General features: G+C 35.7%; 2 protein-coding genes across 3 annotated transcripts; both read right to left on the bottom strand.

Moving 5' to 3' along the window:
• Window positions 1-11587: 11587 nt before the first annotated feature.
• Window positions 11588-15395, bottom strand: zgc:153499 (uncharacterized protein LOC791752 homolog). 2 transcript variants are annotated; one of them, XM_056465380.1, is made up of 8 exons: window positions 15359-15395; window positions 15111-15185; window positions 12916-12960; window positions 12711-12840; window positions 12514-12620; window positions 12401-12445; window positions 12199-12328; window positions 11749-11854 (listed from the first exon to the last, which is right to left on the bottom strand). In XM_056465380.1, the coding sequence occupies exons 1-8, from the start codon at window positions 15384-15386 to the stop codon at window positions 11749-11751; spliced, it is 666 nt and encodes a 221-aa protein (XP_056321355.1). In that variant the 5' UTR covers window positions 15387-15395. The 2 variants fall into 2 exon arrangements, with proteins under 2 accessions (XP_056321354.1, XP_056321355.1); XM_056465379.1 differs by lacking the exons at window positions 15111-15185; window positions 15359-15395 and adding an exon at window positions 11588-11658 and having other exon boundaries at window positions 11753-11854; window positions 12916-12954.
• Window positions 15396-19642: 4247 nt separating this feature from the next.
• Window positions 19643-21589, bottom strand: LOC130235009 (L-rhamnose-binding lectin CSL1-like). Its single transcript, XM_056465378.1, has 8 exons — window positions 21512-21589; window positions 21072-21116; window positions 20850-20979; window positions 20629-20741; window positions 20501-20545; window positions 20282-20417; window positions 19859-19962; window positions 19643-19755 (listed from the first exon to the last, which is right to left on the bottom strand). The coding sequence occupies exons 1-8, from the start codon at window positions 21537-21539 to the stop codon at window positions 19742-19744; spliced, it is 615 nt and encodes a 204-aa protein (XP_056321353.1). The 5' UTR covers window positions 21540-21589; the 3' UTR covers window positions 19643-19741.

Genomic DNA, 21589 nt, shown 5'->3' with positions numbered 1-21589 from the left:
CAGCTCACCGTTTGACTTTCATTCACAGTCATTCATTTTAAAAAGCACCTGGTCCATTTTATTTGTATATGTTTTCCTCTAATGCATAAACTCTACAGGTGCCTGATCGTTAGATGTGGAGCTAACATTAATCAGATATACTCTAGTGAACCGCGTTCATGTTAGCACGTCACGTTTGATGTAGTAATTTCACAGTAGGAATACACACAGGTTCGAAGACTTGTTCTCGCCACCTACAGTGCAATTTGACCAGGTATACATCCGTGCTAAAATATCAAGGCGAAAGTCATCGTAGCTTCCGTAGAATAGACACAGCTCCCAACCCAACTTTGAGAATAGATTAACGGTGAAATTTTTTTATGGCCCAATAAGAGTCGCCCGATAACGCAGCACGTTAACGGCGATAATGTATATATACACAACAATTCTGTCTGGTTCTCGAATCGCACTCTTACAGCCTCTTCACCCTTGTGTACTACTCCACATAGAGTGAAAGCAAATCAGTAAACTCACTATAATTTGACAAATATTGCAGCTGTTGGACAACATAAAGTACTTTTGAGGCTTTTTAGGGGAGAGTTGTAGATTGTAAATATGCAGTTTATTTATAAGGATAGTGCCTATTTTAAATATTTATAATTTCTGAGCGACAGTGAGTCAGCATCCATCAGCCTGTCATTGATGTGAGCAAAATCACTTTTGTTTTGTCATAATTTTAGACATTACACTAGAGAATCATTCAAACACTAGTTCGAAAATGATTAGATTAGATTAGATTAGATTCAACTTAATTGTCATCACACATGTACAAGTACAAGGCAACGAAATGCAAGTAAGTTGAACCCCCCCGACTGTACACAAACATGACAATTCCAGGGGAAGACAGGACACAGAAGGTGGAACAGGAAATAAGATACGATAATAGCATAATAATAAAGCAAGATAATAAGCAATGTGAGATCAGGGAGAAAAAAAAAGCCCCAGCAATCTAGCACGAAAAAAAAAAATGATGTTGGTGAATTAGCAATTCTGCTGTTCTGACGTCACCTGCAGATGTGAAGGACTGACGAATAAAAGTAGTAGTTTTAGACTCTCCGTTTGATTTTCTTTTTAATATGAACAATTATGCAGTCAAACTGTTGTAAACGCATTTCTAATAACTGATCTATTTTATCTTTGCCATGATGACAGAAAATAATATTTGACTAGATATTTTTCAAGACACTTCTATACAGCTTAAAGTGACATTTAAAGGCTTAACTAGGTTAATTAAGTTAACTGGGCAGGTTAGGGTATTTAGGCAAGTTATTGTATAATGATGGTTTGCTCTGTAGACTAACGGAAAAAAAATATTTTGACCTTAAAATGGCTCATAAAAAATTCAAAACTGCTTTTATTTTAGCCGAAATAAAACAAATAAGAAAAAAAAAAAACTGTGAAAATTTCCTTGCTCTGGTAAACATTATTAGGGAAATATTTTAAAAAGAAAAAAACATTCAAAGGGGGGCTATTAAGTCTGACTTCAACTATTTATATATATATATATATATATATATATATATATATATATATATATATATATATATATATATATATATATATATATATATATATAATATTTATAAGCTTAAATATATTTTTCAAACGTGTTTGGCATATTTTTTTACATTTTCTTGGTATTAACGAAAAAGTATATTGACATCTAAGGAATCGCATATGTGTAAAATGACCTGAACATGAAATATGTAACATTTATTAAAAGGTTGTTGTGAATGCTGTATTTTATGAGCATTAAGAGTTTTTAAAGTTTCATTCCCAGTTTTTTTCATTCTTTTTCAATTATCTTTAAATATTTTTCTAGGTCAAAACAGACCATGGAGAGCTCCGCGCATTAAGGGATGTAACTTTCGAGATGTCTGTGCGTGGTTAATTACACACAGACTAAACAAACAGCCTGAGATCACTATGACACTGATAATAGCTGCAGTCTGATCCGCTGCCTGACCCAGAATACACAACTGACTAAAGGGATTATGAATTTTCACGCCCAAAGCCATATGATGAGGGATTGTGAATTCTCAAGCCCCTGCTAATTAAAATGGTAATTAAGTCTGCAGTGGGTGAGATGGAATTGCTGGTCAGTGCCAGCGGGGTGGGGGTTGGCGATGGGCGACAAAAGGGGTCCAAATAAACAGGTCTGGGATCCCGCCTGCTGTCCTGCACTGTCTCAGCAGATGCAGGGCTTCCCTGGATCACAACGACCGCGCTTTCTGTGTCAGGACTCCCTGATCTGTTTGGGTCGGCCCGTCCTGACTGATTTGACTGATTTATGCATAATTGAGAGCTGAACTTTGAGCGCCGCTGACGTATTCATTCATGTGAACATTAGCAGTTTCTCACAACTTCAGAGTCAGTGACTCCTCCAACTGATTAACTGTGTGTGTTTGTTTGGTTGAGAGACATAAAACCCAAAAGCTAAGAGAAGACAGAGATCTTACACAGTAAAAAGCAATTTGTTGACTAAAAAAGCGAGTAAACCCAGCACTTTTAAAGCCATCAAAATCATTCCACATACAGTTGAAGTCAAAATTATTAGCCCTCTTATGAATTTTGTTTTCTTTTTTAACTTAAACCAAAATTTTTTTCACAGTATTTCCTATAATTTTTTTTCTTTTGGAGAAAGTCTTATTTATTTTATTTAGGCTAGAATAAAAGTAGTTTTACCTCTTTGTAAAACCATTTTAAGGTCAATATTACTAGCCCCCTTAAAAAAATTTTTTTTTTCGATTGTCTACAGAACAAACCCCTGTTATATAATGATTTGCCTAATTATCCTAACTTACTTTAAGTAACCTAGTTAAGCCTTTAAATTGCACTTTAAGCTGAATGCAAGTATCTTGAAAAAGACATTATGTATCACCATGGCAAAGATAAAAAATATCAGTTAGTAGAAATTAGTTTTGTGTTGAAAAAAAATCATCTTGCCATTAAACAGAAATTGGGGAAAAATATATACAGGAGGGCTAATAGTTCTAACTTCATCTGTAAATCGTGACTCATAAATCATACACCCATATTAAAGCCACACAGTGTCAAAATGACATCAACGGTGACATCAAAAACATGTCAAAAATGGCAGTCAATTTGATGTCCATTGGACATCCATACATTGATGCCCATTTGACCACCAAAATAATGACACAAAAAGTTATATAATACAAGAAACATTATATTAATCTGAAAGCTTCAAGTCCAAATGACAATTTTACACTTGATTTTGTATTCCTACAATGCATATAAACTACCTTGATAAAAAAAATTCAAAAAAAGTCAAAAAATTGGCATCAAAAACGTGTCAAAAATCGATTACAGGACAGTCCTGTAACTGATCTTTGACTATAGGTTTTTTAGTGCGTATGTCATTTTGATGTCATTTTTAAAAATGTTTTTAGTTATGTCATTTTGACAACAAGGTGCCCACTGGGTGAACACTAACCACATACAGTTCAAGTCAGAATCATTAACCCTCCCGAATGGGCTCTAATGCACATGTAGAGTTTTAAAGCCAACGATTAATCTTAATGTGACTATTTTCAATTTCACAAGGTTGCATTTACAGCATCGATGTTGTTAAATAAATACAATACTTTCCCTTAAATAGACCTAAGTATTCATTTAGTTGTTCAAGAGTAAAACTAAATGAAAGACTGTTGTAACCACTAGCGCTGTCAGTAGCAACAAAAGTCCGTTGAAAATACTGGAGTAAAATAAACTGTCATATCTTAAAGACATGGCGGGGGAAATAGAATTTAATGCAGTGCTTCTTGTCCAATCTGAGAACCACTTCATATCGTAAATCTAACAGGCAGTGAAGGTCGCTGATTTTTTTAAGAAATCAGATCTTAAACGTGACAATTTTGTAATGAAAAGACAGTTCACCAGAAGCCCTGGGGCTGCCTGGCTGAAAATTAAAAGTCTGTGTGCATATAACCCATTATAAGCCCCCCCTGTATTTTTTTTCCTCAATTTCTGTTTATTGGACAGAAGATTGTTTCAACACACTTCTAATCATAATAGTTTTCATTACTCATTTCTATTAACTGATTTATTTTATCTTTGCCATGATGACAGTAAATATAGTAATAGTAAATAGTAAAAATTTTACTAGGTATTTTTCAAGATACTGGTATTCAGCTTAAACTGTGATTTAAAGGCTTAACTAGGTTAATTAGGCAAGTTAGGGTAATAAGGCAAGTCATTGTAAAATGATAATTTGTTCTGTAGACAATTAAAAAATGTTGTTTAAAAAAATCAAAATTGCTATTATTCTAGCCAAAATAAAGCAAAAAAAAACTTTCTCCAAAAGAAAAAATATTACAGGAAATACTGTGAAAAATTCCTTGTACTGTTAAAAATCATTTGGGAAATATATATATATATATATATATATATATATATATATATATATATATAAAAAAAAAAAGATTTTACAGGAGGGCTAATCATTTTGACTTCAACTGTAAATAGCTGTAACTCTAAATCACTAAAACTTATAAACCATACACTTTTCTTACAATGTAATCATAACCACAGAACATCATCATTACTTTAATCATGTTCATATTTTTAAATAACATCCTGCAAGATTAAGATCTCACTTCTGTAAAAAAATCTAAATTAATTTAACATAGTAACTTCTCATAACCACATTTTTTTTTATTGTAAAATATACCTTTTCTTCAAGTAAAGCTGCTTTGAAATGATATGGATCATGGAAAGCGCGAAACAAATAAACGTAAATTGAGAAGCTGTGAATGAGATGGAAGGAAAGTGGCTGTCCTTAATCCCATCATCCATCACAGCCCTCATCAGCGACAAACAGCTCATTTGGATCAATTAAGAGCGCTAATTGATCTTATTAAATAATAAAAGGTAATGGATGATTGAAATCGCCCTGTAGAGTGAAGGAATTGAGGCTAAGGCTTGGTAAAGCAGAACTGACAGTGTTTACTGTAGTCACTGTAGCAAGTTTTACACATATTTTATTGTTCTCATACATGCACTCTGTAAATGCTTTGAAAGTGTTTAAAGATCTGACTGGATGGTGATACTCTGGATCTTTAGTTTTTGTTTGTTTGTTTGTTTTTTTGTGTAAGATAATTGCAAGACTTTATTACATCTTTTAATAAATTTGATAAAGCAAACTTAAATATACATATTTTAAAACTGGCAAACCACTTCAAGGTAATGTAAAACATAAAATGTTGTATGATTATATCTTATCCTTTTATATATTTGTATACATATTATATTATATATGTCTTTTTTTTTTTCATTTGAGCTTGGACACTAAATTAATTAAATATATTAATTTAAACCTAATTTAACCAATTTGTTATGTTTTATTTTACAAAAAGTACATTTAAAAACATTTTAATCTAATATTTGAAATTGTATTTTCACAAATAGGATTATCAGACACTGTTGAATAAATAAATAAACAAACAGTGACAAAAATCATCTAAAATAATGCTATAAAACAAAAATAAAATGTTCTAAAATAAACAACATTATTAGTATTTTAATGAAATAATGCTCTAAGTTTAATTTCATATACATATACATGCATTTTAGTGCTCAGCACCTTTTGTTTTTCTACATTTGTAACATGTTTAAATACAAAAGACAAGATTATTTCAGTTTCACTCAATGTAAAACAATATTGCTGCCTTAATTTTTTAGTTGAATCAAATTAACTTTTCAAGTCATCTCAACTTACATCAATAAAACTGACTAAAATATTAGGTTAAACTTTGTATAACTTGATTAAAACCTGATTAAATTATTCAAATTAGTTCAAGCAACATCAAATTATTTGTTGTCTTGATTTTTCATTATATCCAATACAACACAATCTTTAATAATAATAATAATAATAATAATAAAATAATAATTGTCCATAATTAAAATTACTAAAATAACAAAAAAAATATATTAAAAGAAAATAAGAAAACGGAGAGTGGTTCAATAACCATCAATCAATCAATCAACCAATCAAAAACAATTTTTTATTGAAAATTCATCCCAAAGTGATACCGTCACACTTTTTTCTCTTTGCCCTGGAAGAGTAAATCCCCAACACAGTAAAGCGTTTTAAAGCACCCCCGAGGGCTTCTTTCCTGGGGTCAAATCTATAAAACTCATTAGAGTAGCTGTGCTGATCTAGGGTCATTTTTAGTTGCATATTACAGCCCTCCGCCGCTTTTATTGAAGTGTGTGCGCTGATACTACTGTATCACGCTGCCGTAATGAGCTTTAATAATGAGAGTACAAGCCATCTGAGGGTTAAACTAATCATGTTAAGTGTATAAGACATGCTAAAGTGCGACATATTAGATTGGCATTATTCGCTTAGACGTAGTCCCTAAATGACCATACTGTACCTTAGAGCCAGTAGAACTAATGGCTCAGAAGAATTTAATGTTTCTGAACATTATAGTGTATTATGCTGTATATTATAGCATTTACCACACTTGAATGAACACAATGAATGCTAGAGCATACTGTTAAATTAACTACACAGTTAAAAAATATACAAATAAATATATATACACCTCAATTTAAATCTCAGAAGTTTGTTTATATATATATATATATATATATATATATATATATATATATATATATATATATATATATATATATATATATATATATATATATATATATATATATTTGCGTATTACTCTGCCCACATACAGCGACAAGCAGAGGACACTCTACAGACAAATATTGCTCCTGTTGGACAACATAATGTAGTTTTGAAACTTTTTTTAGTCGAGAATATGTTTGTTTAGTTTACAACTATGCAGTTAATTTATAAAGACAGTGCCTAGTTTTAAATATTTATAATTTCGGAGCATCGGATTCAGTGCATCAGCTGCCATCAGCCTGTCTGAGCAGACCAAAGAACGTGGCGGTTGACGTTCCGCCACAAGAAGTTGACAGAGACCGCATATAAAGTCCGTTCTTGATCTGTTGCTTAACAGTTTCTGTATTTTACTGTTCACAAATTATTTCCATTTATTTACAAACATGAATTGCATTATGGGACCTTAATCTCTGCTCTGTCAACTTTAGTTGTTGAAAATTCAACTCTACAGTTTAACAAAGTGACTTTTATTGACATTTTAGGAGTTAAATGTAAAATAATACACTACCTGACAAAAGTCTTGTTGCCTATCCAAGTTTAACAATATCAAATAATAATTTGACTTCTAGTTGATCATTTGGTATTAGAAGTAGCTTAAATGAAAGGCAAAGGCCTCTAGATTACGCCTATTTTACCTAAATAAAACATGATCATGTGTTGATTTTTAATTATTTATTTAGGACAGTAAAATGGTCTGACTTTGCTTAGACAAAAGTCTTGTCACTAAACAGAAATAATGTACAGTATAGAATATAAAGTCATGGTGCAGTGGAAACAGAATTAATATTGTGTTTGACTCCTATGAGCTTGGAGGACTGCATCTATACATCTCTGCAATGACTCAAATAACTTAATAATAAAGTCATCTAGAACGGCAAATAAAGCGTTCTTGCAGGACTCCCAGAGTTTATCAAGATTCTTTGGATTCATCTTTAATGCCTCCTCCATCTTACCCCAGATATGCTCAATAGTGTTCATGTCTGGTGACTGGGCTGGCCAATCCTGGAGCACCTTGACCTTCTTTGCTTTCAGGAACTCTGATGTGGAGGCTAAAGTATGAGAAGGAGCGCTATCCTGCTGAAGCATTTGCCCTCTTCTGTGGTTTGAAATGTTATAGGCAACCCAAATGTCGTGATACCTCAGGCTGTTGATGTTGCAGTCCACTCTGCAAATCTCTCGCACCCCCCCAAACTGAAATGTAACCCCAAACCATAATTTTTTCCTCAACAAACTTGACTGATTTATGTGAGAAACGTGGGTTCCAATAGGTCTTCTGCAGTATTTGTGATGATTGGGATGCAGATCAACAGATGATTCTTCAGAAAAATCTACCTTCTGCCATTTCTCCAAATGATCTACTAGAAATCAAGTTATTATTTGTTGCTCTTACAACTGAGATCGACGACAAGACATTTGTCAGGTAGTGTATATTGTATAATAAATAATATATAAAGGTAGAAATAAGTCTGTAAAAGAACAGAAAATGTACTGGTAGCTTATTACAAAGTTTTTGTACCATAATACACAGCATCAACCCAGACTATATATCATTTTAATCTATTTAAAATGTTAATAAGTCACTTTTCAAAGTTAAAAGTTTTTGTAGGAAAGGTTAAGGTACAATAATACAATTCAAAAGCATAAATAAATGGAAAACAATTAAAACACGAATCACAAAATACATAAAACTGATAATTAACAATTTTTTTAAACATATATAAATGACACATTATTGAATTGTATTTCCATTCCTTTTTATCTGAGCAGTATGAAAGTCTGTGCATGTGTTGCTCAGTAAGTAAGCTGGAATGTAAAAAACACAACGCAAAAAAAAAAAAAAAAATGAGAAGCCAAAAGTGTTTCTCAGCTGATTCATGTTGTTTGCCTGCAGCAAAAGTCTTTCAGCATTGCGTAAGCACTGGAATATTGTGTGTGTTTTTTTCCCTGCTGTTGTGAACTCGGGCTCAGCGGAGGGATTAGAGTCTCCCACCCTCCCTCTCTGGCTTTCTCTCTGTCTCTCACTTGCTGTTCCACAGGCCAGATCTGACCTGCAGAGACTCGCCAGACAGACAGATGAACTATCAAAGACCGTCTGTCTGTATGTCTGTCTGTCTGTCTGGCAAACAGATGCTGATGGGTCAGACAGATTAATGGGGTAGCTCCATACAAGCATTCGATGAACAATAACAGCTTGAGACATACAAAGACCTCATGAGACTGAAAACAGATAAACACAAACACCTGAGCACACCTGGGATGAGTCAATGTCAGGCTGGCCCACGTTCAGGGGTGAATCGCGTCCCCTTCCCCCAACTGCTCCTCTTCTTTTGCCTTTGTTGTTGTTGTTTTCTTCTTCCCCAGAACTCTCCACCACAGCAGCAGGTGGAGGGAGGGAGGGAGGAATGGAGGGGTGGGATTTAGACAAGCCACGCCCCCACAGCTCACCTGCCTCAGCGTGTAAACAACATGACTTTATTCTCTTGTGTTTGTGACGGGGTGCAGACTCAGTTTATATAAGTGAATCATGGGAATACAGGTGAGAACAGAAACTAGCATGACCTGAAAGAGTAAAAATGGCTCACACTGAGGACAGAGGTGTGCTGTATTTAAAGGGATAGTTCAACCAAAAAAGATGCAGAACCACTATGGGTCAGTCATCCTTTTCAGTGAAAGGTTCACATCTAGGGTTTCCATGCCTGTTGATTTAAAATTACAATCAGAACTCCCAGTTTTCTGTAAAGCTGAAAGAATGGTTGAAATCTTTAAAGCAATGTGAACATTAAGTATTATTCTTTCAGGTTGGTCAGGTTACATTTCTCTTTAGTATGTAGATTCACCTACATTTTAGGGTTGTGGCTCTGTATATATACACACTGTATATGTTTGTTGCATTGTGGGGACGAGAGCTGCAAATTAGCTTTATGCTAGAGGCCTTATGTATGCGACATCAGTTGTGTTTGTATAACAATGTTTTTTACCAGTCTTTGTGTGCTTTTATACCTTTTTTTGTTGTTTAAGACAAATGATGATATTTTAAAGAATAATAGCACCCATTTACTCTTATAATAAGGGGGGAAAGGCATAAATAAGGGAAAGGCTTTTTTCAAAATATATGTTATTCAACGAAAGAGAAACAGTATTTCATTTTTGGCTGATTCATTCTTTTACCTCAGATTATACTTACAAGACACTTTACTGCGATCAGGTGCGCACTCTTATTGTACTCACTATATGCATAAGAACTTGACAACTAATAACAGTAATGTAGTAGCATTCTTAGAACATAAAATTTTAGTGGAAATTTAGGTTTCGAGAATGTTGTAAGAACGTTATTCTAACCATAAGAAACATTCTAGCACCATCAAGCAAACTGGACATTTCAATGTTCTTAGAACCATCTATTTTGGGGAAAATGTAGGCTGAGACTGTTGTAAGAATGTTATTCTAAGCCTTTAAAAAAAAAAAAAAAAAAAAAAAAAAAAAAAAAAAACACATTCTAGCAACCTGTAAACCAGATATTTCAGCGTTTTCCAATGTAACATAACATTAGGAAAATGTTCTCATAACAAATTTATCTGGAATATGACCTCATTTACTAGTCTTTGAGTAGTTTTAAACCTTTGAGGTGTTTTTTTTTTTTTTTTTTGAACACAAATGATATTTTGAAGAACAGCAACAACAGGCTTTGAATAACTGAAATGTGTAAATGGCAGTTTTTCAGATTTGAGTGAATGATGCCTTTACCTTTTTTTGTTGGCTCATTTACATGACATTAAGTGTTTGTACTTTAAGCGCACCAAAACAGAGTTTGAGTTTAACCATAAAGGTCAAAAACCTTTTAAAAGTTTAATTCATTGCATTGATATTTATAAGCAATTCAGAGGGAGAAAAGGGGCAGTATTAAATATGACTAGACATACACATACATATATATGAGAAAAAAATTAATAAATAAAACAACAAAATAGCAATTCATCACATTTCAAATTTCTGTTCAGAGAGGTCATGTTTTGATCTTCGATTGGTCTCATGCAATCCTGTGATGCAATTTCACAGGTCAGAGTTTACCTAGCTTGAACTTTCCAACACAGCAAACTGAGAAACTTGTCACACGAGCTTGTGTTTCCGGCCAGATGCAGTCACATGCGTACGAATAGAAGACTATGGAGAGAAAAGTCCAGTGTGACTGCAGCTTTATTCACAAAATAAAATGCACGTCTATGCAAAATATCACTTGCATGCATGAACCTGAAGTGCTTACTGAAACTGTAAATATTTTTTAAGTCTACTATTGGCAAATTACTATTTTGGATCTCAGATACAAGCAGCCAAAATGTGGCAGGGCACACCCTTATGGATAGGGTGAGGAGCTCTGAGTAGAGCCACTGCTCCTCCACATTGAGAGAAGTCAGCTGAAGTGGCTCAGGCATCGGTTTCAGATGCCTCCTGGATGCCTACCTAAGGAGGTGTTCCAGGTATGTACAACTGGGTGGAGGCCTCAGGGAAGACCCAGGACAGTCCCTCCAGAATAAGTCTCTCAGCTGACCTGGGAACACCTCCAGATCCCCTCCCAGACCTGGAGGAAGTGTCTGGGGTTTTCTTCTAAGACTGCTGCCCCTGCGACCCAGGCCCGGAAAAGCAGTAGAACACACAACTTTTTTTTTTTTTTTTTTTTTTTAAGGGAACTTTACACGTTGGTCCTATAGGAAAGTGGTTTAGAAACAGATTTAACCAGACCAACACCTCACTTTCACTTTAAAATGCACTTATTAAAAAGAATTCACAACTGGTTTGAATGAACTCTAGCTAATAAAAGCGCTTATATACTAATCAAAACAAATTTACTGGTTCAATAAAATCTTAAATGAAAAAAAGGTTTATTTGGTTGTGCAATCAACATGGAAAAGCTGACAGAAAATTGAAGCCTCAATCCAGATCAATTCATGCTGGGAAAAAAAAATAATAATAATAAATTTAAAATCTAGACAACACTAGGGTGAAATGAAAAGACCAAATTGATTGCACTACATGGTAACTTACACACAGTAGTAGACAATCCACAGGTACTTGCGGGTTTTTACACATGGATCGGAGAAGACATCATTGGAAGCTGATATGGTGCACTTATTTCTCCCTTCACATCTATACACCACAAAAAAAAAAAAAAAAAAGTCAACTTGAGTAAAACTGGATCGTTAATTCTTATTGCATATTATGGCTTGTAAATTGACCCTTAAATCACATGTCCAGATCAAAACCCTTGGAAGAGTTCAATGAAAGAGCGTTAGACATCATTTTAAAGTGTAGCTAGTGTTATCAAACCCCGGACATCACTACTCATTTATTACCATTAACAGACAGAACGAAAACATAGATTTTCATATGGAATAGTGACTTGAGCTCAATCATGGTTCCCCATGATTTATCATAGTACCCAAAATCTAGGAAGTTACCTAAAATGTTAACGCAATTTGCTCAATCTATACCTGTCTGACACTATAGCCAGTGAGTTCGGTGAACGGCAGTCATTGTTTTGGTGTCTATGTCTTGTAGGGCAAGTGGTTTCATCTGTACGTCCATAGTTTGCAGCAATTATCTTAATCTTGGTACGCCCACCTACGGGAAGCAAAAAGCATATTTAAGGCAAAAGCATAGGACCTGATATTGAAGAGGAGAATTGCTGCTTACCACACGTCAATGTACTTTGGCCACCTTCACAAGTCACACTAATCTCTGGAAGACAGAGAAAGGTTACATGTTTGTGCACGGAGACCAACTGGAAAAAAGATAAAGATACATACTTGCTGGGATGCAAGTGTAGGTGGTGATGTAGTACTTAAAGGCATGAATACATGGATCACTTGCAAGTATGTCCTTGCTTACTACACAGTCTGACAGTCCATTACACCTGTTTGAGGACAACAAAATCAATTTCCATCAAAAATCGTTGACAAGACTAGTTACACCCATAATATTAAGTCAAATGGCATGTTCATACCATTTACCGACTGGGGGAGTATCCCTTGAACACTGAAGAGTAAGCATGAAATTTTGTGGCCTCGCAGGTCCACAAGTGTCAGTGCTTCGGCGACCAAATGTTGCTGATCTTACAGAGATCACACCAGTACCTGTTATTATAAAGAAAAATAGATAATTACTCGAAAGAATAAAATGCAGCAAAAGTGATCATAACTACAACTCACCGCAACGTAGATGAAGGTCAGAATTCACGCATGTCATTTGGGTGTCTGAAAATATTAATACAATTCAGACATTTTTAAACTAGCTGATTTCTCACCAGAGATTGAGCTTCAAACAAAGTTTAACAGACACACTTCTAGCCATATACACTCTTGAACACTTGAAGTATTTGAGTTTGAGGAGAACACTAAAGGTCCAATACCAATTCTATTTTTGTACCCCTACCCCTTGAAACGGAGTGTGAAGGGCTTCAAAGTTTACCCCTAAGAAATGGTACACCACTACAACATATGTCATCATGATCTCTTGAGATTGACAATGGTGACTGCTGTAGTTCTCAGGTTGCGTTATTTTTTTGGAATTTAATCTTCAGGGAAGAAAAAAAAATAAAAATAAAAAAAAACCCATAGAAAGGAATGCATCATGTTATCAATGATAACGTGGCAATAAGATCATAACTATACAGTGCATTCACACCGGGGCCATATCCATCCATGTAAACATTATACCAAACACTGTCAAAAAGGTTTTTCACAGCCACTAGACTTTTCTGACAGGGTATTAGAGTGTCATCGAGTGACTATGTTGTGGGTCTTCTGTACAGGAGTTATTAAATATTATTGAAAGCGAAATTAATGGTTTTTTAGCGTTTAAAAAAAAAAAAAAAAAAAAAAAAAAAAAAGCATGGTAAAACACTAACGCTGTTATGAATTTATTAACACGTGCTTGTTCGTTGCATTATTTTCTCCATAATTTAAAATTTCTGCAAATCAGTTTAAGCGAAATACCAAGTAGTCAAGAATCACTTCCAAAAACAGTTTTTTTTTTTTTTTTTTGTCACTTTATTTTGATAGTCTGTTTGTTAAATTTAAGTTAAAGTTGCATCTATATGTCAACTAATTCTCAGATTTTAAGTAGACTGTTTGATTGGGGTTAGTCCAAGTTGACATGTACTTGCAAAGTTTCTTAGTCTGTTAAGTGTCTGTTGAAGGAGCAGTATCAACAGATATTAAGCAGAAAGTCTACTAATATGCAAACGGACCATCAAAATGAAGGATTACATTTTAAGTTTAAGCTTTTACGATTACAAATTTACATGAAATTGTACAGATCGGTCATTGTGACGAAGCATAGAAAAACGATTAAATCTAGTGACAAGTGTAAGGGTCCATCTATTAGTCCTATGGAATCAACAGCATGGGTGAAAATTAAATGTGGAAGCCTTTTTAGCACATGTGAAAAGAAAATGTTAATTTATTTTAATTTGTTTTGTAGCTCTGAATTATAACCAGACTTCAATTCATAGTAATTTAAATTCATCCAACTCAGGATCATCACCTTAAAACGTTGCAATTAGGTCTAATTTGGATTGATTAACCTAATAAATCCTTATTTTTTAGTTAATGGTTCATAATTTACCCGAAGTTGTTTAGAGTCAGTATGCTGGCCAGTTACAGCTGCACACAGGGCACATCCTCGCCAGTTCTGGTTCTTAGATAGAAGAGAAGCTAATTTCCTTTAAAAGTAATAATAGGCTTCCCCATGCTTGCTCATACTTGGTATGATATAATTTAGGGGCTAAATCAAACCAAGTCAGTGATTGTCAGAAATCAACAGGTCTCTAACGCTGTGCCTACGCTCCATCCATTGAGCCTGAATGTATGACTAATCCTGGTCATAGGCTGTGGAAACATCAGCCTAAACAAATCTACTATTTAAGTGATTTCAAGAGATATTAAGAGTTAAAGAATTTTACATTTATTTGTCAGGCAAAGACTTTCCATTCCAATTCACATAATTAAACAAAATAAGCCAATCAAGATTATACAATATCAATTACTCAAAGATACATTTAAGAGTTAAATACCCGACCATGTAGAAATGCATTGCAGCATATAAATTCTGATGCAGAGAAATCAAACATGAATATAGAGCCACCAGATACACCATATTAAGAACTTAAACATTCTGTGTGGAGCTGCTCTGGTGGAGAAGGTAAAGGCCAGGGCAAAGAGTACAGCTCAGGATGCATGATCGAGACAACTGGTATCCTAGCTGATCTTCTCAGATTAGAAAGTTTGTTTTAGTGCCTGACCATTCTCATGGTCTTGTCTCATGTGGAGTTCCATAACAGTTTTAGGGTTTAATATTATGGAGAGCTATAGCCATACTCACTGAAGTAAATCAAGAAACTTACATTGATTCAACTCAGTGGTGTAGTTTACAACTGCAAATTTTGTAGATGTCAGCAAACTGCAGTGCATCAGCACTACTAGAAGACAAAAAAAAAAAAAAAAAAAAACTAATTAAACACCTTCACTGCTAAGCTCACAAAGAATCACATTATATTACCACAAATAAACAATTTGAAGGGAACTTCTCAGGTCCGTCATTCAGCTACACAGTAAAACTCACTTTTCTCATTATATTAATAAAGAAACTCACAGAAAAGCACAACACCAACAAAGCCCATGGTTGTGCTGTCTCCATCAACAGTGTGTTTTGTCTTTACTGAATCACATTTATAGGCCAGTGCTGTGAGTGTTAATGAGTGACACCTATGCACCACACCTGTCTGCAGTCCTAGAGGATAACAAGGAATGACTGAAGCTGCGGTCACACTGGGCTTTGTGTGTGCGAAATTCTGTTGTGCCGCGCAGCGAAAAGAGGCGGGATTAAACAAGATGATTAGACATTAAAAAAAGCGAGCACTTGCTCCATATTTTAAATTTCTGTCCAGAGAGGTCATGTTTTGATCCTCGATTGGTCTCACGCAGTCAAGTGATGCGATTTCACAGGTCAGAGTTCACCAAGCTTGAACTTTGCACCGCAGCAACCTGCGAAACTCGACGCATGACCTTGCGTTTCCGGTCTGACGCATTCGCGTGCGTATGAATGGAAGTCTATGGGAGGAAAAGTCAAGTGTGACCGCAGCTTAAAGATGAAGACGACACTAGACTGGGTTTATTAAGTTAGAACTCATAATTTTTTAATATGGCAGGACTGATGAGTTTAAAGTCATTGAAAACTAAAATAAATTTGTATTTTAACACAAATCATGGTCAATATGGAATATGAATAGAATAATCCCATATCTATATACATTTAAGGTATTAAGGAGAAAGACAAAAAAGCTAAATAATAGCTAAAAGTAAATGAATCAAAAATAAACCTTTCAATATTTTTATACATGCATTTTGGGTGAACTATCCGTTTAATTGGATAGACGGCAGCTTCCCCTTACAGGTATTCGCAGCAATATTTGGTAAATGTTATAGAGCATATTAATGATTACATCAATAACATTTTAAATATCATTCTATTCTATGGTGGCAACATTCGTATGGTTCTCTTTTAACCTTCAGGTCAATTAAGCAAATATTATATATTTTAGTTCAGTAATATTTAATATGCAGGGCAGCGCAGTGGCGCAGTGGGTAGCATGATCGCCTCACAGCAAGAAGGCCGTGACCATCATTGCTCCAACAGTAAATGTGGAGGCATATATGAATAGAAAAGGATTTCACAGCATCAGTGTTCAAGTTGTGTTTGATGCCAATTACAAGATCATGGATCTTGTGCCAAAATGGCCCCGGTCAACAGATGATGCTCTGGTTCTTTCAGAAAGTAGCCTCACTGGGTTATTTAAACAAAATTATGTTCCCCCTGGATGTCATCTAGAAGAACACTTGCCTCCTTGAACCAGTTTGGTTTTCTTTTTGAATCCATTTTTAAGGGTTTTAAACTTTGGTCTTTATTTTTTATACAGCTAAAGCTACGGTCACACTGGGCTTTGTGTGTGCGAAATTCTGTCGTGCAGCACTGCGAAAAGGGGCGGGATTAAACAAGATGATTAGACATTATTAAAGCGAGCGATTGCTCAATGTTTTTATTTTTTGTCCAGAGAGGTCTTGTTTTGATCCTCGATTGATCTCACGCAGTCAAGTGATGCGATTTCGCAGGTTAGAGTTCACCAAGCTTGAACTTTGCACCGCAGTAACCTGCGAAACTCGACGCATGACCCCGCGTTTCCGGTCTGACGCATTCGCGTGCGTATGAATGGAAGTCTATGGGAAGAAATGTCAAGTGTGACCGCAGCTTAAAGCTGCGGTCACACTGCGCTTTTCTCCCCCACTTCCATTCATACGCACGCGAATGCGTCAGACTGGAAATGTAAGGTCGTGCTGCAAATTTCGCAGTTCGCTGCGTTGGAAAGTTCAAGCTAGGTGAACTCTAACCTGCGAAATCACATCATATGATTGCGTGAGACCAATCAAGGATCAGAACATGACCTCTCTGGACAGAAATTAAAACATGGACCAATCGCTCGCATCTTTTAATGTCTAATCAACTTGTTTAATCCCGCCCCTTTTCACAGCGCCGTACAACAGAATTTCGCAAGCTCAAACTCTAGTGTGACTGGCATAAGAGTGCAATTTACATCTATGTTATTTATCAGCTTAGTGACTTAATTAGCATTATATTTGTCCCTGCAATCAATCAATTTGTGCAAGATTGTGTAAAATGAATCTACTTATTTGTATTTTTTTTCACTCAATGCAAAACTACTTCTTAATGATAATTTGAATTATTGAATAGTTTTATTGTATTAATTCATCAGTGAATGGTGTCAGGCTGCTGTGACTTCATCCTTGCAGCCTCCAGATAGGCTAATTCAGAGGTCAAGGGCAGCCATTTTGTGTTTCAATCAATGTAGTCCTTGATTTACAACACTTAAGTCAAAACTTAAAAATCAGTCTCAAACTTTACTGAAAGTTGCTTTTAGATTCTTTATAAAAGTCTCCTACTCTTAAAGAAGTCCTACATCTTACTAAGATTTTTTGACACTTTAGTCAAAGTTTAAGACCTTATTTAGCTGGTTCAGGTGTGTTTAATTGAAGTTGAAGCTAAACTTTAAAACAGTGGCCCTCCAGTTGGCTGCACCATTAAGCCAGATTAGCTGGATAGCCAATTAAGTTTGCACCTATTCTAGGATTTAGGTACCACAAAGGTACTTCAGCACAGCTGCTCTATAATACCATGGCAACAAAGAGTGAATAAAGTTGAGCTGCCTTCTTAGCACCCAAAACCCAAAATTGGTGCAAACTAAAACTTATCTGGCTAGTGAGCTAATCTGTCTTCATGGTACAGGCCCCTGGTCTAACATCTCATTTTAAAAGTTTTTACTGAAAGTAAACTCCCAACACAGTACACATGGATAGTAGGACTAATACTTTATTCATTCATTCAATTTTTTTTCGGCTTAGTCCCTTTATTAATCAGGGGCCGGCGCAGCAGAATGAACCACCAACTTAAGCTACGGTCACACTGGGCTTTGTGTGTGCGAAATTCTGTCGTGCGGCGCTGCGAAAAGGGGCGGGATTAAACAAGATGATTAGACATTTAAAAAAGCGAGCGATTGCTCTATGTTTTACATTTTTGCCTAGAGAGGTCCTGTTTTGATCCTCGATTGGTCTCATGCAGCCAAGTGATGCGATTTAGCAGGTTAGAGTTCACCAAGCTTGAACTTTGCACCGCAGCAACCTGCGAAACTTAACGCATGACCCCGTGTTTCCGGTCTGACGTTTTCTTGTGCGTATGAATGGAAATCTATGGGAGGAAAAGTCAAGTGTGACCGCAGCTTTATCCAGCATATGTTTTACACAGCAGATGCCCCTTCTGCTGCAACCCAGTACAGTTAAACATCCATACACACTCAGGGTGCTTCACACTATGGTTCACTTGATGTCAGAGTACAGTAGGCTTAGCTAGTGTGAATGTATCTTCTGAACTCAGTGCACACCCATAAACCGTACCAGAGTCCACCTGAAAGAGGTGGTCTGGGGTATGGTTCACTTCTGATATGAACGCAATCATACCAAAAAAATGGAAGTGAACTGCCATTTTCATTACATTCATTGGTGCGTGTCTGTGTATCATTTACTGTACCTTGGTGACAAGCGAGACTGAGCCAGGGCAATCACAGTGATAATGTCTGTTTGTCTCCTCAAAAAACAGCTTCTGCAGACATTGCGTGATTTTTGGAAATCTTTTGCAGCCGACAGACACGAGACCAAAGTAAAAGCAGAAAGACAGCAATGTGCGTACGTCTTTCCATTTTGGCACTTTGCTTTCATGGCAGTCACCTACTGTAGCAGCAGCTGTACACACAACAGCAGCTCGATGACTAGTGCACCGTGGTTCAGAAGGTAAAAAGACAGTGTGAACACAAACCAACCGAGAAGGTGGCAGGGGGGTGGGGAACAATCAAACTTGGGTACAGTCCAGGCAATTGAACCACGTGTGAAAGCACCCTCATTCAAACGTACACTATGGACAATTCAGCTTACCTAATTCCCCTATAGCATGTCACATGTCTTTAGACTTGTGGGGGAAAATCGGAACACCCAGAGGAAATCCACACGAATATGGGAAGAACATGCAAACTCCACACAGAAATGCCAACTGACCCAGCCGAGGTTTGAACCAGCAACCTTCTTGCTGTGAGGTATCAGTGCTACTCGCTACACCACCACAACACCCCAGGAACAATTGTATTAATTACAAAAAAAAAAAAAAAAAAAAAAAACACATTGAATTAATCATACAATATTGATGAGAACCCTCATGAGAATTAACCAAGGTTTTATTCCCCCCTTTAATTTTGACACCAGTTACCATTTGTACAGCAAAGATACTATGGTTTAACTAAAAGCCAGTTTTGTAGGTATTATTTGTAATTAAGACATTGTTCATTTTTGTAAGGGAAGATTTATTTGGTATAGTTATGTGGAGAAGCTTACAAATGAAGAGTCCGAATCCACAAGATCAGCTCTCATCTGCTGCAAGAGAAAAACAGAACACTAAATTAACCTTTACTGATTCCCTAGTAAAGTGAAAGAGTAAACTGAAAGTGCAAATGGATTGCACTGTGCAAGAACTCACACTCGCAGAAGTAGGAGATGTGCAGGTACTTGTTTATGCCATAACATGGATCGTTGAAGATCTCACCAGTCCCTGATAGAAAGCAGTGCTCTCTCCCTTCACAGCTACACCACACAAAAGTAACATTATAGCTGGACTCATGTTAAAGCTGCATGTTATTGATCACAAACTGACCCATTAGCAAACCCGTATCTTTTAATAAGCAGATCACATGTCCTGATTCTTACCAAATCAAAATAAATTCAAATAAAAAGTTGAGTGGAAGTGAGTTACATAATTGTTAACATTTTCCCACATTTGTCAAGAAGCCTGGACATTACTACATATTACATGGCCATTTTCTGACGAGCAAAAAACATGTTTCTTGGTATACCTGCCATGATATATTAAAAAAATAAATAAAATGGTTTGCTCCAGATTTACCTTTCTGACACAAGAGAAAGTGCATGGGTTGAATAGCAGTCAGTGTTTTGTTCCCGCTTGAATGGCGGTCCTTCCAAGCAGGTCGTTTTGTCTCTATGTTGATAGTCTGCAGCAATTATCTTAATCTTACCGTGTTCTACAAAAAAAGAACAAGCATAGTCTTTTTAAAATGAAAGCCTGTGAATGGATATTGAAACAACTATTGGAAATACAGCTCACCACATTTCAAGACACCGTGTCCATCTTTACAAATCTCACATGTTTCTGAAAGTTTAAAAGAAGGTTACATGTCTGCAGAGAAGGACTTATTGAACTCGAAAAGGAGGATACAGAAAAAACATTCATACTTGTTAGGATGCAAGTGTAGGTGGTGTTGTAGTACTTGTAGGTGTAAAAACACGCATCTGATCCTGCAACTGTTTTCTTGCTTAATAGACACTCTGCATGTCCATTACACCAGCTTGAGGGGAATTGAGATCAATTTCACTACAAATCATTCACAAAGCAAGATAAAGACTACTAATTTGTTCTCATAATCTGGAGCAAAATGAAGAATAAAGATCCTTACAACTTAAGGATGAAAGGGACATCTTTTAAACACCTAAGAGTAACCAAGTCAGAATGTAGTCCTGCAAGTCCGCAAGTGTGGGTGCTTTGGCGACCAAACGTTACGGACTTGACAAAGATCACGCCAGTTTCTTAAAAATAAAAATACCAAGATCAACTATGCTGTCTTTTTTTTTTTTAACCAATGTCATACAGCAGCTGTAACAAGACATGAGTATCTTACCACAACGGAGATGGAAGTCAGAATTTTCACACGTCATTTTGGTGTCTGTAAAAATAAAGAAAGAAGTCCAGCTCAAGTCAATCATTCCGCTTTTAAACTAGTAAATTTCCTCTAAGTTCAAAGCCCTAAATAAGTTCAATGCAGATACCTCTAGTCTTAAATGTTTGAAGTTTCCGGCTACATGGGAACATGCTTTATGTATCTGATGTCCCATAAACTCTCACTTTTTTCCCCTCCATTTTACTATTTGTTAGACCAAACAAAAATTAAAATGATTGTTTTGAGTTCCATGTAAAGTTCTAAATTATTGAGCGTATAAATTTGTCATTTTAGGGCCAAATAAATAAATAAAATAACTTGTAACATCAAAGAAATGATTCATCCAGCAGCAGCTAAATCAAGAAACACTTACACTGATCCAACTCAGTGGTGGAATTTACCTGCAGATATCAGCAGACTGCAGTTCATAAGCACTACTAGAAGACAAAAACAACTGATTAGGACACCTTTGCACTGAT

The sequence above is a fragment of the Danio aesculapii genome, chromosome 9 (genome assembly GCF_903798145.1).
Source record: "Danio aesculapii chromosome 9, fDanAes4.1, whole genome shotgun sequence".
In the NCBI taxonomy this organism is placed as follows: Eukaryota; Metazoa; Chordata; class Actinopteri; order Cypriniformes; family Danionidae; genus Danio; species Danio aesculapii.
Note: the sequence above shows the minus strand (reverse complement) of the source record. Positions and strands in the feature narration are given on the sequence as shown.

Excerpts from the sequence above, each read along its gene's own strand:
- zgc:153499 (XM_056465380.1), bottom strand. The coding sequence starts at position 15,386 with ATGGGCTTTGTTGGTGTTGTGCTTTTCT. Across the intron at positions 12,961-15,110 it reads CACCACTGAGTTGAATCAAT|ACACCCAAATGACATGCGTG; the intron begins GTAAGTTTCTTG and ends TAATATTTTCAG. Across the intron at positions 12,446-12,513 it reads CTACACTTGCATCCCAGCAA|AGATTAGTGTGACTTGTGAA; the intron begins GTATGTATCTTT and ends TCTGTCTTCCAG.
- LOC130235009 (XM_056465378.1), bottom strand. The coding sequence starts at position 21,539 with ATGAACTGCAGTCTGCTGATATCTGCAG. Across the intron at positions 20,980-21,071 it reads TGACTTCCATCTCCGTTGTG|AAACTGGCGTGATCTTTGTC; the intron begins GTAAGATACTCA and ends TTTATTTTTAAG. Across the intron at positions 20,742-20,849 it reads GTCCCTTTCATCCTTAAGTT|CTGGTGTAATGGACATGCAG; the intron begins GTAAGGATCTTT and ends ATTCCCCTCAAG.